At 37.9% G+C, this 13,817-nt stretch overlaps 1 protein-coding gene across 3 annotated transcripts; it reads right to left on the bottom strand.

Annotated features, from left to right (window-relative positions):
• Positions 1 to 3,174: 3,174 nt before the first annotated feature.
• On the bottom strand, positions 3,175 to 13,699 carry LOC149044194 (uncharacterized). 3 transcript variants are annotated; one of them, XM_089209313.1, is made up of 3 exons: positions 10,311 to 13,699; positions 7,215 to 7,394; positions 3,175 to 4,949 (listed from the first exon to the last, which is right to left on the bottom strand). In XM_089209313.1, exons 2-3 carry the CDS (start codon positions 7,351 to 7,353, stop codon positions 4,018 to 4,020), a joined length of 1,071 nt encoding a protein of 356 aa, XP_089065439.1. In that variant the 5' UTR covers positions 7,354 to 7,394; positions 10,311 to 13,699; the 3' UTR covers positions 3,175 to 4,017. The 3 variants fall into 3 exon arrangements, with proteins under 3 accessions (XP_089065439.1, XP_089065438.1, XP_089065440.1); XM_089209312.1 differs by having other exon boundaries at positions 10,324 to 13,699; XM_089209314.1 differs by lacking the exon at positions 10,311 to 13,699 and adding an exon at positions 9,770 to 9,987.
• Positions 13,700 to 13,817: the final 118 nt, after the last annotated feature.

Genomic DNA, 13,817 nt, shown 5'->3' with positions numbered 1-13,817 from the left:
AGTATCTGCATGGGTGTATACATTGATAAGCATTTAAAATGGGACATGTCAATAATAATTTAACAAAAATGTTGGTACAATTAATAGGCTAAGACATTATGCTGACCTCTCTTTGCTCCAAAAAATATAATACACTTTCATCTACACATATTCAAACTATGGCCTTGCCAGCTGAGGAGGTGCATGCAAAACTTAATTAAACAAAATCTGTATTAAGCGAAGCGAATGTATATAAAGCATAATTTCTCACAGCAGACAACTGTTAACCCTTACTATAATCATCTTGGAACCTTGAAGTTTGAAAATATTTACAAACTAACAATATATTGCTTTATTCCTTTCAAATTAAGAATGACCAAAGTAGAATCCTAGTGGCACTATCAAATACCCATATATTTGCAGCAGAGGTTCACTGGTTTAACACCAGATTCGCTGAGAACCAAAATTTCTTTCAGCCATCAGCATGTCTTAAGTATAGCATAGCTGTATTGAAATTTGCTTTAGCTAAAATTTGGGAAACCATTCTACCTGGGATTAAAAGTACCTCCTCTGCAGCTTTTAAAAGTAGTACAAAAGGCTATTGTTGACTACTCAAGACTAAGATACATGTGTTTGTATGCGTGTATATATACATTTACCTATTTATTTTTTTTACAATTATCCATTTGAATATCATATTTGTCAAGCTACCATTTAACTCTTTTATTAATGGTTGAAAATTGAATATACAACCGTTTTCAAAAACGTTGCAATTTAAAGCAACAAGTATATTTTCATTTCCCATCAAAAAGAAACACCTTTTAAAGGAAAAAGAAAAGCTTTATATATTTTATATAGATTTCCCAATCACAAAGTTTTTGAAAAAGGGTATATATGGAGGAAATTACACGGTGGCGAGAATATTTGAATTTCACTAAGTTATTTCGATTGGCAAGAACAATATCCTACGAGTGAGAGCAGTGAGATATTGTTCGTGCCACGCGAGCATGAAATTCATATCTTTAAGCTAACGTATAATTTTCTTCTTAATATATGGGCAATAAAGATACATGGTAGAGGCTAAAAAGCTGGCTTTGATACAAATTCTGGTTATTAATAGGAACAAAATACCTGGTGCCCAAGTTATAAAAAGTTTTAATGAAAATTCGACCACTGACTCTGACTTGAATTCGGGAGATACTTTTGTGGCTAGCCTCTTTCACTACAAACCTTTGAAATCTGTTCAGCACTGACAAATAAAACATTTGCCTTCGTTTCGTCGCAATTTTCGAGAATTCCTTGGAAACCTGTAGATTATACCACGTTTTTTTTTTGGTGTTCTCATTCTCTGGTTGTTCAGAAAATGCTTTTACATCTTCGTCGCTTGCCACCACCAATCTTGTGGCCATTTAATATTCCAAACAACAAACAAATCAAGATCATTCAGCTTAGTTTGAAAAGGCGGTTGTCCATGGTTGGACCAAAGAGGCACGTAGAGAAGAAACATCAACGTTCATGGTTGGCACCAGCGGTTGCCATCAGCGGTCAAGGTCTTGCAGTAGTAGATTATACTAGTTATTGATTTGTTTCAGAATGACAAATAGTGTCAGTCGACACATTATATTGTGGTGAAAATCAACATCGCTTCCGAATTCAGCTGATTCTGTAACTAGTTTTAGTTCTCAATGTGGAGACTAAGCATCACTACAAGATCTTGAAGTAGTCATACTAATTGATGCTGATTAGAAAACCTTGATGGTAGAATTCAGCCATTCTTGCACAATGATAACATAACAAGAATACAAAACAAAGAAACAACTGAGGTATTTCTAGCATTTTCAGCCTGCATCAAAGCTTTGTCCCATCACTATTACTGTTAGAACATAAAGTCACAAGGAATGGCATGACAGGACTGATAGCACCAAGAACCAAGGAAACATGAGAAAAATGAAGCTGAAATTCTTATATCAAGTGATAGGTTGCATACCATTTTGACAAATGCCATGAAAAACAAAAGCAGTTGGTTAGAGGGCTGCAATGAAAACTCTTTGAAGTTCAGTAACTCCAAAAATGATTTGTAAGTGAGAATTTGAATGGTTACTAAATAAGTAACTCATTTATCAACTGTTTCAAGCAAAGTAAAGAATGATTCCAATAAAAAGTGGTAACAGCACGAAGTAAGAGTATTTCAAATACCCTGTCTAAAGTTGCAAAGTATTTAAACATTTTCCTTAAGAAAATCCTGTAAAAACGTTCCTAAAAAAAGAAAAGTACAGTAAATAGAAACTTAAATGGCAGGCTAAAACAAAATAAAAGGTTTGACTGGTCAATCCTTTAAAAGCGAACCTTACTTGGTGTTTTCATTAAAAGAAATACAATGACAGAATGATTACCACAGTTACATAGAGAATAATGCATGGGCGCGCGTAGACATGGAATTTCTCTTCGAGTGTTTAACTCGATAGCTGACGAGTGAGCGAGAAGAGAAATTCGATATCTACAAGCAACCATGTATTATTTTGTTTATCATATAAACACAATAGCCCTTTACTGGGAAGAAAAGCCGACTTCATTTACTGAATGAAAATTAATGAATCGACAATCCTCGAATAACTATCGCAAAGTGTGTTGGCGCTGACTGTTAAGATGGAAAAATGCGTTGAATCATCACTACAAAAACAACAATGGTCGTAATTTTCAATTCACAAAATTCTCATTTATTGACTTTGTCCTTACCGACAAAAGAAGTCTTTGAGGTAAATGGCCAAAATCGGCCAGTGGCTAATCTTCCAGTTGTCGATTTTCATTCTTAGCCGAGAGAAATGCTAACACCAAAGCCACCAAATACGAAACTTTCGGTTTTTCTTTTAGTATATTGGTATATTGGTCTGTCAGCGATACAGATTTTTTTGTGTTTTAGCCGCCATAATTCGAGAAAGCTTTGACAAACAACTTGTATTGAGAATCGTGATGGCTTTGCCGTTCATTCATCAACCTGACCGAGTGGCGCCAAAGGTGAATGACGTGTAAGCAGCTGATTGGCTATATCAACACACGTAAAAGAAAAAAAATGATATTTTTTCACGTGTGTTTTTACGGCTTTTCTCAGGGCCGGAAGTCATTGTATAACACCGCAGTTTATGCGATAAAATGAAAAAACAACTTAAATTTGAAGGATTGATGAACAAAATGAATGATGAGATTGACCCCAGATAACATTGGGTATAAATTTTTATTAATAAGGAAAAAACTACTTTAATGAGGTCGATCTGTTAAAAGCTTAGCGAGAAAACAGCTTTAGTTTTGGTTAGTCTTGACAAGTTCCGAAGTCAATAGCATCTCACTTGCCCGGAATTGTAATCAATGAAATTGCAGACAATCACTTTCACAAAAAAATAAACAATTAAGCTCAAAGGAAATATATACAACAAACCTCGCACACACAGGATAAATTAGTGAGTATTAACCTAATAATAGCCTATGGCCTTCTGCATGTTTGTTTCTTACTAATAGCGTTCCCTCGCTAAACTGAGCAAGCATGCGAAACTACGTGACGTCACACTAGCAGTGATTTTTGACTTCCGCTTATATCAGAAAACAATAAGGTCAACCCCTCCCTCCTGGGACAAACTAACTCTCAGAATTTATCGTCATATGTGCTAAAAATTGGACAGTGACCGTCACCATTTTGAATCTTGCTTTGCAGCCTGGCTGCTTAACTGTGAAAAATAGATTTTAATTTAGTGGCCCGAACAGTTTACTAAGGCCCGCTAAATTCGCTAAAATAAACTAACTGCGAAAAGAAGTAAACTATGGTTTGATTCCCAATGTGATAGCAGTACAGTCGAACTCCTCCTCACGGACATCTCTTTGTTCAGACTTCGTTACACTTCAACAAGTTCATAAACTAACGAGGCGGCTTATAATTTAATTGGGTTTTGCATTTTATCCATGGATTAGGCCTAAAAGAAGAAAGAATAGGAAAAATCGTTAAACTATTGTTTACCTCTTCACTAACCTCCTCAACTACATCTCTGTCTAAAAATCAAAATGAGCGTATGGTTTTATGGGTTGATGCCGTGTTACTTTCATGCAATATGTTCTCGCGTTGGTAATGTAATCACTAAGATTCTGCCTTAATACGTCAAATAACGACTGATTTCTGTAAACTAAAGGAGCTTCTGCTCGAATAGTGTCGACGTAATCTCTCCAGTATACTCCCATGTTCAACCAACTCTTTGGGTATGAGCGATGGGTTGGATTAATCGCAGTAATAGGCACAAACATCAATGCCTGGCCTCGAAATATCAGTTCCACAGCAGTAAATATATATCTATGCAGCGACCACCAGCTTTTTTTTTCATACTGCGTGCGGTAAGGGAAAAGATGCTCAATAGCTTTATAATGAAATGCATTGAAAACACCATCGAACCATACTGATGTTATCACAAGGGGACTGTCTGTTTTTTTACATATGGTCCGTCGTCTATCATAAATCCATCTTGCCCCATGGTGAACTCCATAATCCAAAACGCCAACTACAGGCTCGTAATCTAAGAGCCATTGTTCGAAGACTCTAAACGGCGGAAGCTTCTTCATTTGTGGCGGAGCAAATGAATTGAAATGCAGCATCACATCATCATCCATAAAAATGTAATAATGGTATTTTGGGGATCTCGTTATTGCAGCAAAATACAGCACATTTCGTCCTGTTCCCCATCCAGTATTAGGATCGAACAGATAAGTGATGTGGGGCGACTTTTGCACTTGACATTTAGTACGAAAGCTTAGCACTATGAAATCACAGTTACATGTCTCGGGGTCGCCGATCTCGGAAGGAGAGGCCAAGTTTGAGGGAAGGCATTGTTCTGTTTGAGTGAGATAAATGAAAACCTTTGGAGATGAATTAATAGTGGGTTTTTCTGTGTCTGTAGCTTGAGTTAGAACAACCTTTCGCCTGACGATCGCACCTACGATAAAAAAAAAATGTGGTAGTTTATTTCGAAGTATTCGCAATCAAGTCTGACCTAACCAGAATTATTTAATTCAATACTAGAGAAGGAAATTGATTCAGTGTAGTACTTTGGAAATAGTCAATTATTACACTTTTTACTTTGTTATAATGATTGAGGATCTCTCCAATGAAAAGAACTTCAAGAATGATTATTTTTCCTAGAAAAGAAGAAAAATGTAAAAAAAAAATTTCGAGACGCATGAAATAAGACCATTCACGATGAGCGAAGTTTTAGAGATGATTTCTTCTCCTAGGCAGCACTTTCGAGCTGGTTTATCTCGCGTCTTCCTACCACAAGGAAACAAACAGCATCATCAGAATCAAGCTCTTCGAGGTTAAGAACATGCTAATAAACAATTTGTTAGATATTCTTTTTCTCACGGACACCAAAATCGATGACAGCTACCAGATAGCCAGTTTTGTGCTAAAGAATCGAAGCCAAATCGACAAGATAGCACAAATTTCAAGCGGCCTCATAATCTATGCAAGGTTCGACCTTTGAACAAAGCGCATTGAAAATACCAGGACAGTTCATTGGTTTAGAATAAATTACCATTGAGGTCAGAACTCAAAAGGACTCATGGAGATCTATTTTGGTTCATCTATAGAGAACGTCAAAAATGGCTAAAGAAATCTGGTCATCCGAACTGGAACGACCAATTGAATTGATAAGCAGGTTTCCGGACGATTACACACTAATATTATTGGAGACGTGAATTGAAACATTCTGGAAAACCCGACAAGGAGCCAAAGTTGGGGAGACATCTGCTAAACCTATGCGACGATTACATTCTTAATCATAACCATTACAATTTCCTCAAATGTAAACGGTGCATCAGCTGCTTTATATTTCACTAATCACTCTGTACAGTTTTAATCGGACAGTTGGCTGTAATCGGACACCTGTAATTGGACTGTTGAAGCAGCCAATCATACTTAGTCCACTCAGCTAAATCCACCAATCACAGAATTGATCTCAATAACTATAGCGACAACCACTTACCCTGAAAAGTAAAATGGGAAATTTCCAAATTTTTCGCTTTTAGACATTGTCTCTACTGGAGATGTTTGTCCTAAATGCATTTTTCCCTTTTTTTTCGGAAATTGCGATTGAAATGGTGACTGACTAATCGGACTCCTGCTTCGCGGTCGTCCGATTTTGTTAATCACTCGTATGATTACTGACCGAATTAGACTCCACTCTGTCCTATTACCATTATAAAAAGACTTGAAAGTATGCCCACTAGAGCTGCGGAAAATAGCGACACTCTAATTGACGTAATTATAACATCCAAAAGAATTGGATTCTTGTACGCAGGTGTTTTCAACCCAGATATAAGTAATGATCATATGGTGCATGCAATTACGAGAGTTGTGTGCCCCTAAAGGCGTCCCAAGACCTCTATAAAAAGGAACCTCAAGAAATTCGATTCTGTACGATAGAACGAAGATGTTCTTTTTCTTCCTTTCCCTTTACAAGCACCTTTAAAGACGTCAATGACGTGTACTGGGCATGAGAAAAACAAGAGACGTGCATGATGATAATGCCTCCATGGTAGAGAGGAAAACTACTTTAACTCTGAAGTTATAGCCGCCATTCACTTTTGAAATCAACTCAAGTGCAAGGATTATGTCATGAAAGATCGAAGCGATTGGAAAATTATCGACAACACAAAAATCACGTTGTCAGCCTGAGAAGATCGAGGGATACTTCACCAAGCAATGTCCGAGACTATTCAATTCACCGAAGGCGAAACCATCATTGAAAAACCAAATAATATTGCAGTAAACCAGTAGTGTGGGCGGGAAAGCGTTGACTAGCTCGAAACTAACAGAGAGTCAGAGCGATCTGAAACCGATACACCGGAAAAACCAAGATAAACTGATCAAGGGCGTGTTCTCTACGATAATTACCCATCATCATTCAGGGTGATCATTGTACGCTAGTTAATTTTGAAAACTAATTCAAAACGATCTTCAGTTTGTTATCTTGAATCTGCGATAGCATTACATTACAAAGGGGTAATTTCTGGTGAACGGGACAACACGAAGTAAATAGGCCTCTTAAGCTTTTGGAAGCGTTGTTATTTCCCTTGTTCGAACTAAGTTATGTTACTTTTATTTTCCCTAATATTAGCCTGCGTCTTAATTGAGATTATGACGGTATAATTCATCCGATAAGCATCTAATGCTGTGAATCATTTCCAACTCGTTGACTTACCCGTTGTGCTGTTGCTGTGAGTGGGCTGGCTAATTTCTTGTCCGAACTTTGCTTGGTATGAGGCGTACAAGAGAAACGTGGTCAAACCAAGGATAAAAATCGAAACAATTCTACCTTTACCTCTCGTTGTAAAGATCATTTTGGTTCTGTTTAAAGTTATCCCGTCATGAACGTTTAAACCTGCGGATAATAAAAATACTTACTCCTATGGTAGAAAACATAAGTTCACCGCAAAGAGGATCTAATCTAATAAAAATCGCGATTTTGAGACGCCATTATTGCATTGTATCGGTGGTTAGTCGAGGGGAAATATATTGTAGTGTTGAGAAGAGTCGTGTAGCGACAAAGCTCAATGGGACAATGGCCGTTTTTATGATAGAGACGTTAAAGTTGTCTAAGACGTTAAAGTCGTCTTGAGACGACTTTAACTTCTTAGACAACTTTAACGTCTCTGGCATAAAAACGGCCAATATCTTTTCTCCCAACTAGCCAGCCGCCAATATAATGCGGTATCGGCGTCTCAAAATAGCGACTGGTTTTACATCGCAATCCACATCCGAAGTGACCACATCGGGAGACAAACGGTTATGTTTCTCTTTTGACAACTGAGTTGACGTGAATTTGCCACCGTAAAGAGTTTAAAAGCTGACGTTTTGAGCGTTAGCCCTTCGCCAGAGCGATTGACGAAGGGCTATGTCGACTAGCTCCCTTACGTCTTTTTTTACTTACATTCGGCGCTAAGATATTTCTCAGTTTTCGTTAAAATAATATAATTGTTTCCTATGATTCATCTCACGTTTTGAGCGCACTCGGCTTCGCGTAACTTGTAATTATAGATCTTAAAAATCCTATCTTAGGGCCTGTTTACATGGAGGTGGGGGACCCCAGGTAGGTGAGGTAACCCGCCTAGCCGTGGTCGAAAAATAAAACGCGTTTACATGCAACCTTACAACCCCGGGGTGCTGGGGTGTTGTTGCGCTTGCAATTAAGGAGTTTGGGCAGAGGCGTCCCAAGCTCACATCTCGAAAAAGACGAATGATTAATTCTCGGACACATATGTATTTATTCATGAAAGCGTCACGCGTTGTGTTACGCGGTGCTTGATTTCGCGAGGAACCGTTGGCTTAATACGTTATACGGAATAGTGTGGGAAACCAAATATGGTCGATTTACAATGCTAAATATTCCGAACATTTTACACTCCTTGTGTGTCCGTTGCGGTTTCTGGTGATTTCTGCCATGAGACGGCTGGACACCGGACACAATGTGTTTCCAAGGTGCAAAGCAGGCAGCTTTTTGCGTTGTCGACGTTGTCGTTTAGTGTGTCCATTGGCTAGTGGATGATAGTTACAGCATGCCCGAAGGGCAAGCTGTGAAACCGACTTTCTTTGCACCCTGGAGACACATTTTTAAGAAAGAAACGGCGTTGAAACCGTGAAACCAAAGCTCTCAATGGGCACACTAAACGACAACGATATCTCCCCTGTCAGCTGCTAAGAAATACTTCGGCTGGAAATTTTTTTTGGCGGCAAATTAAGAATGAAGCGTTGCTGACAGGGAAGACATATTATTATAGGGGATAAAAATTTGATCGCTTTTATCAGTTTGCTTTTTATTCAAAAGAAGTACATTCAGAAGATCATTTTTCTGAAGAAGGTTTGTTTGGGAGTCGGTTTTCCAAGTCAAGTTTCAAGTTCACGGGAAAGTGGAAAGTGTAAGGGCCGAGTCATGCATCAGTGAATAAATTATGCAAACGTGGGGTTCATCTTGTTACAACCAACGAAAGGTTTTCGGTTTCAAAAGAACAAAAATGTTCGCTTCAATTCTGGCAACTTTTCACCTGAAAGATTTTTGTGAAAAGTGAAACAATACGATGTGGTCTATATATTTTTTTTTATCAACAAACTCTTACGGTATCGGTGTTTAGAATTTACCATATTGAAACGCACGTAATATTCAGGATCAAAATCTTTTGCTTACGTTCCTCACAAATGATTATGAAGCAAAATTTAGACAAATAGCTTTCTTTGAATTAGTAAGAGTTAGTCAAAAGGAACATTTACTTCCAAATTTTTTTTTCAATATCTGCTTTTACTTATGCACGGGATCTCAATATGTCTCGTCCGACATGCAATGTGATACTTCGTCTTGTTTATGCAGATTTCACTTCTTCGGAGCGACTTTCGGTCCGCATGAATTTATTAGGAATTTAAAACATTTGTCATACAGTACTCCTGTAATATTAATTCTCTGAAAACTCTTCACTTGCCCTTTGGGCAAGTTAAACACAGAATTCACTAGCCCGATCGCCAAATCCACTAGCCCCGGGCTATCGGACACGACTTTCTTTGCACGCTGTTTATTCACAGTTTTGAGTTCGTTTTCATCCAGCAATATATGTGTGGAACGAACTGAGTTTTTTGTGCATTGAACTGACTATTGAGTACAACGATCTGACTTGAAACGGTCTCACCACGGAACAGAATGACCGTGAACCTCGAGCAGCGGCCATTTAATTTTTTACTATCCGATGGATACAAATTTATACTACCTACCTAACCATGATGATGTTATCTGCTGGATTGAGAGTGGATAGTGCTATTCATACATTGAACAACCGATATGACGCCATGGTTTAAATTCATACACTGGATAGCGATTTATCCAACGGATAGCAGTTATCCATCCTTTGAACAACCGCGGCCAGATCCTAAGAGTGCGACTCAAGCTGACACGACCCTCAAAAAACGATTTCAACAGGTTCTAAGTTTTTGAACATCGAGTTCAGAGCTTTCTCAAACGAGCTGAATCTCTTTTCAGTCTCCATACAGCTTTGTGAGAAACAGTTAAGGTTTTAGATAAAGCCTACAAGTATAAACCACATTGTATCTATGAGCATCAGATTCTAAGAATGCCTTTGCAATTCAAGATTGCGCAGAACTCGAAAAAATGATTTTAACAGCTTCTAGATTGTTAAACAATGAATGAAAAGCTTTCTTTGAGCCAGTTCGATTCCTTCTCAGTCTTCCATACGGCTTTGTGAGAAACACTTAAGGTATGAGGTGAGGTTTAAAATTATGAACCAGTCAAACTTACTCAATGTAGTTACCTAACACAGTTCAGAGCGCTTGTTTCTTTATACCTCCACTTAACGATAAAGCCTTTCAACGATACAGCCTTAAGGTACAACGTGGCACGAATACTACACACATAAAACGATTATTGGATGAGGTTGAGCACAATCATGCATTATCAATGCCGAGGTCTCTCACGGCTTTTGTCTATTGACTGTATGCTCTCGACCAATCAGAGATTTTATATGTATGCATGAGTTGCATGTCGATTAAACGGAGGACTCGATTGAGGCCTTGAGTTACTGCATTTCTTTTTTTATTCCAAGCTTTCGCCGGTCTACGGCATCGTCAGTGTATGTTAAGAAAACATTCCACTATACGCAAAATAAAAGCGATGAAGGTGATACGAATAATTGGAATACGTAATAAGGACAATGAGTTTCCCAACGTATTGTTTCGATATATGAATCTTACGTTAATTGGCAGCTGCTACTCACTAGGTTTAGGGGTCGCATGTGTTAAAATAGCGTCAGGAGAAAAAGTGTATTATTTAAGGATTTTGTACCCTCTTTCGAACATCAGACGCAGAAGGTGCCTTCCTGATGCTATTTCCTTCTATTCTTCGTCATTTCAGAATGAATCTTGTGCTCAAAGTGTGAGAAAATGCCGGGAGACAACGACAACGACAACGTTGAGTCGGGTGCGCAAATCGCTACCAATTCTTATGAAGTGCCATGGTGATGTTGTTGGCAATTGGGACTGTTCGAGTAGCAATGGAGCGATTAGGAGATGGCAACAGGACTCGATAGGCGAGAAAAATCGGTCCCTTGAGCGACTTTGCCGCGTTCGTCGAGGGTCAGAGAAGCTTCCCAATAAGAAAATCGACAGCTGTTTAGAAGACTTCGAAAATTTGTGACGATAGGTTTCGCGCCCACTAACTGGAGGACTGACTCTTCGCGGACGGCACAATAACAACTGGGGGAAATAACTCTGTAGAGACGACTTGGCAGCGAGAACGGAAACTCGTCACGATTTCCTGGTACACGGAGATCTGCTTCGAGCGAGCTTATACGGACGTCAAGGATAAGACAATCTTTGGTTCCACAGTACTTTTATTCTAGGTCAGGCCAACAAGCGACATGACCTCTGGCATACTCTAGTTTGTAATCATCAAAGCTGTACAAGGTACTTGCTTAAGAAGTAACTGGTGTGAAGTGCCATTGTTACACAAATCGCAATATTTGAATAAGGACACAAAGGAGCGGAAAAAAAGTCTCTTTGAAGTTAAACGAAAACTACTTAAATATTCCATCTGTTTCTACGACGGAAAGAATCTCAAAATAAAAAGACGGATGCAATAAACTATAGGCCATTAAAGTAGGAAACCTAGGTGCGATTTTACAGCTCTGATATAGAAAACAATACCTATCTTAATTGCAGTAGCGCAGCTCAGGAAATAAAAAATCGAAAAAGCAAATAAAAGTTTCTGCTTATTTATGCAAGATTGGTTTGGAAACCATCGCATGAAAAGAAATTAAATTTACGAGTATAAACTCAGCTGCTATCTACCATGAAAACCAATGTTTCCAGAAAGACCATTAACACTTATATTTACCTAAAAAAAACCATGTAATAAATGACAAAAGTGCCGACAAGCAGGTGCATATGATGAAAGCGAGTAACAACAAAAATCTATTCAAAAGCTACTGTGGTTTTTTTATGCATTTTTTGATTTATTAAAATGAAAGGACTTGAAATGGTTAAATGTGAAAGTTTACGAATGAATATGTACCGAATAACACATACGGGAAAAGTCAGTAAATTTTTTAACGCATTTATCAACAGTTTCAAGCAAAGTAAAGAATGATTTCAATTAAAAGTGGTAACAGCACGAAATAAGAGTATTTCAATTACCCTGTTTAAAGTTGCAGAGTGCTTAAACATTTTTCTCAAGAAAATCCTGTTAAAATTTTCCTAACAAAAAGAAAAGTACAGTTAATAGAAATGTAAATGACGGGCTAAAACAAAATAAAGGGTTTGACTGGTAAATCCTTTTAAAGCAACCTTACTTTGTGTTATCATTAAAGAAAATACAACGACAGAGTAATTACCAAAGTTACAACATCCGGATTTTGATTTAGAAACACTCTGTACAATGGCCTGGGACAAAAAGAACTTGGAAGTTTTTACAAGCTTGGGAAAGTGAAAGAAACCTCTTAATAGTAGAAAACATGGACAGACAAAGCAGCATATTAAAAAAAATGGTAAAAAAGGGTAGATACATCCCAGCCCCGATAATGTATAGTAATATACCAATGGTATATGAAGTGACCTTGAGGACTAAAAGCCACAAAAGATCATAACAAGGTCCACAAGCAAAAAAACTACACAGGGAGCTTTCGTTGAACACTAGTAAAAAACACAAGGCTGCAAGCTAAACACTCAATAGTTTGTGCTAAACGTATTAGGGGAAAAATTCATGTGCGCAGTGTTATTTCGGGTTATATTTCAATTCGGGTTTTGGTTTTCAAGTTTAAATTTATATCTTGTTTTTGTTCGTTCTTTGACTCGACCGGTTGAGCCGTAAAGAATGATGAACGAGTGGTTCTATTCAAATCGTGGCTATCACTATGATTGTAATTATTATAATCGAAAAATTGAATTGTCAGTGTACAACGTAAAATATTATATTTAGGGTTTTCTTAGTTTTTGGGCAAATATCCACCACATGTATTCCTAGTTCCGCATTTTAAATATTTGGGTTATTCGGGTCTTTCCTTCTAGTGAGTTAAATAAAATGTATAAAAAACCACAGTAGCTTTTGGAATAGATTTTTTCTGTTACTTGCTTTCATCTTATGCACCTGCTTGTCGGCACTTTTGTTATTCATTACAAGGGTTTTTTTATTTCCCAAGCTACTCTGCTGTAATTAAGATAGGTATTGTTTTCTATACCAGAGCTGTGAGTTCGCAACTAAGTTTCCTACTTTAACTGATGACCTCGAGTTTATTGCATCCGTCTTTTTCATTTTGAGATTCTTTCCGTCGTAGAAACAGATGGAATATTTAAGTAGTTTTCGTTTAACTTCAAAGAGACCTTTTTCCGCTCTTTTGTGTCCTTGTTCAAATATTGCGATTTGTGTAACAATAACACCTCACACCAGTTAGTTCTTAAGCAAGTACCTTGTACAGCTTTGATGATTACAAACTTGAGTACGCTAGAGGTCATGTCGCTTGTTGGCCTGACCTAGAATAAAAGTACTGTGGAACCAAAATGCTGTTTCATCCTTGACGTCGGCACAAGTTCACTAGAAGCAGATCTCCGTGTGCCAGGAAATCGTGACGAATTTCCGTTCTCGCAAGCCGAGTGGTCTCTACCGAGCTAATTTCGCCCCCGTTTGTACGTTTTCCGAAAATTTCAGTGTAGCGAGCGAAAACTTATCGTCACATACGACCCAAGCCGACAAAATAGATAAACACTCTTGGTTCACCACTGTTCAGTACAATTGGATGAAATAACAACTTTAAAA

Source organism: Pocillopora damicornis, chromosome 6 (genome assembly GCF_964200805.1).
Source record: "Pocillopora damicornis chromosome 6, jaPocDami1.2, whole genome shotgun sequence".
Taxonomy (NCBI): Eukaryota; Metazoa; Cnidaria; class Anthozoa; order Scleractinia; family Pocilloporidae; genus Pocillopora; species Pocillopora damicornis.
The sequence above is the reverse complement of the archived record's forward strand: the minus strand, read 5'-3'. Positions and strand labels throughout refer to the sequence as shown.

What these genes read in the sequence shown, in the direction of transcription:
- LOC149044194 (XM_089209313.1), bottom strand. Translation starts at nt 7,353, where the DNA reads ATGATCTTTACAACGAGAGGTAAAGGTAGAATTGTTTCGATTTTTATC. An exon ending in TCACAGCAACAGCACAACGG is followed by an intron (nt 4,950 to 7,214) that starts GTAAGTCAACGA and finishes TTTTTATCGTAG; the next exon opens with GTGCGATCGTCAGGCGAAAG.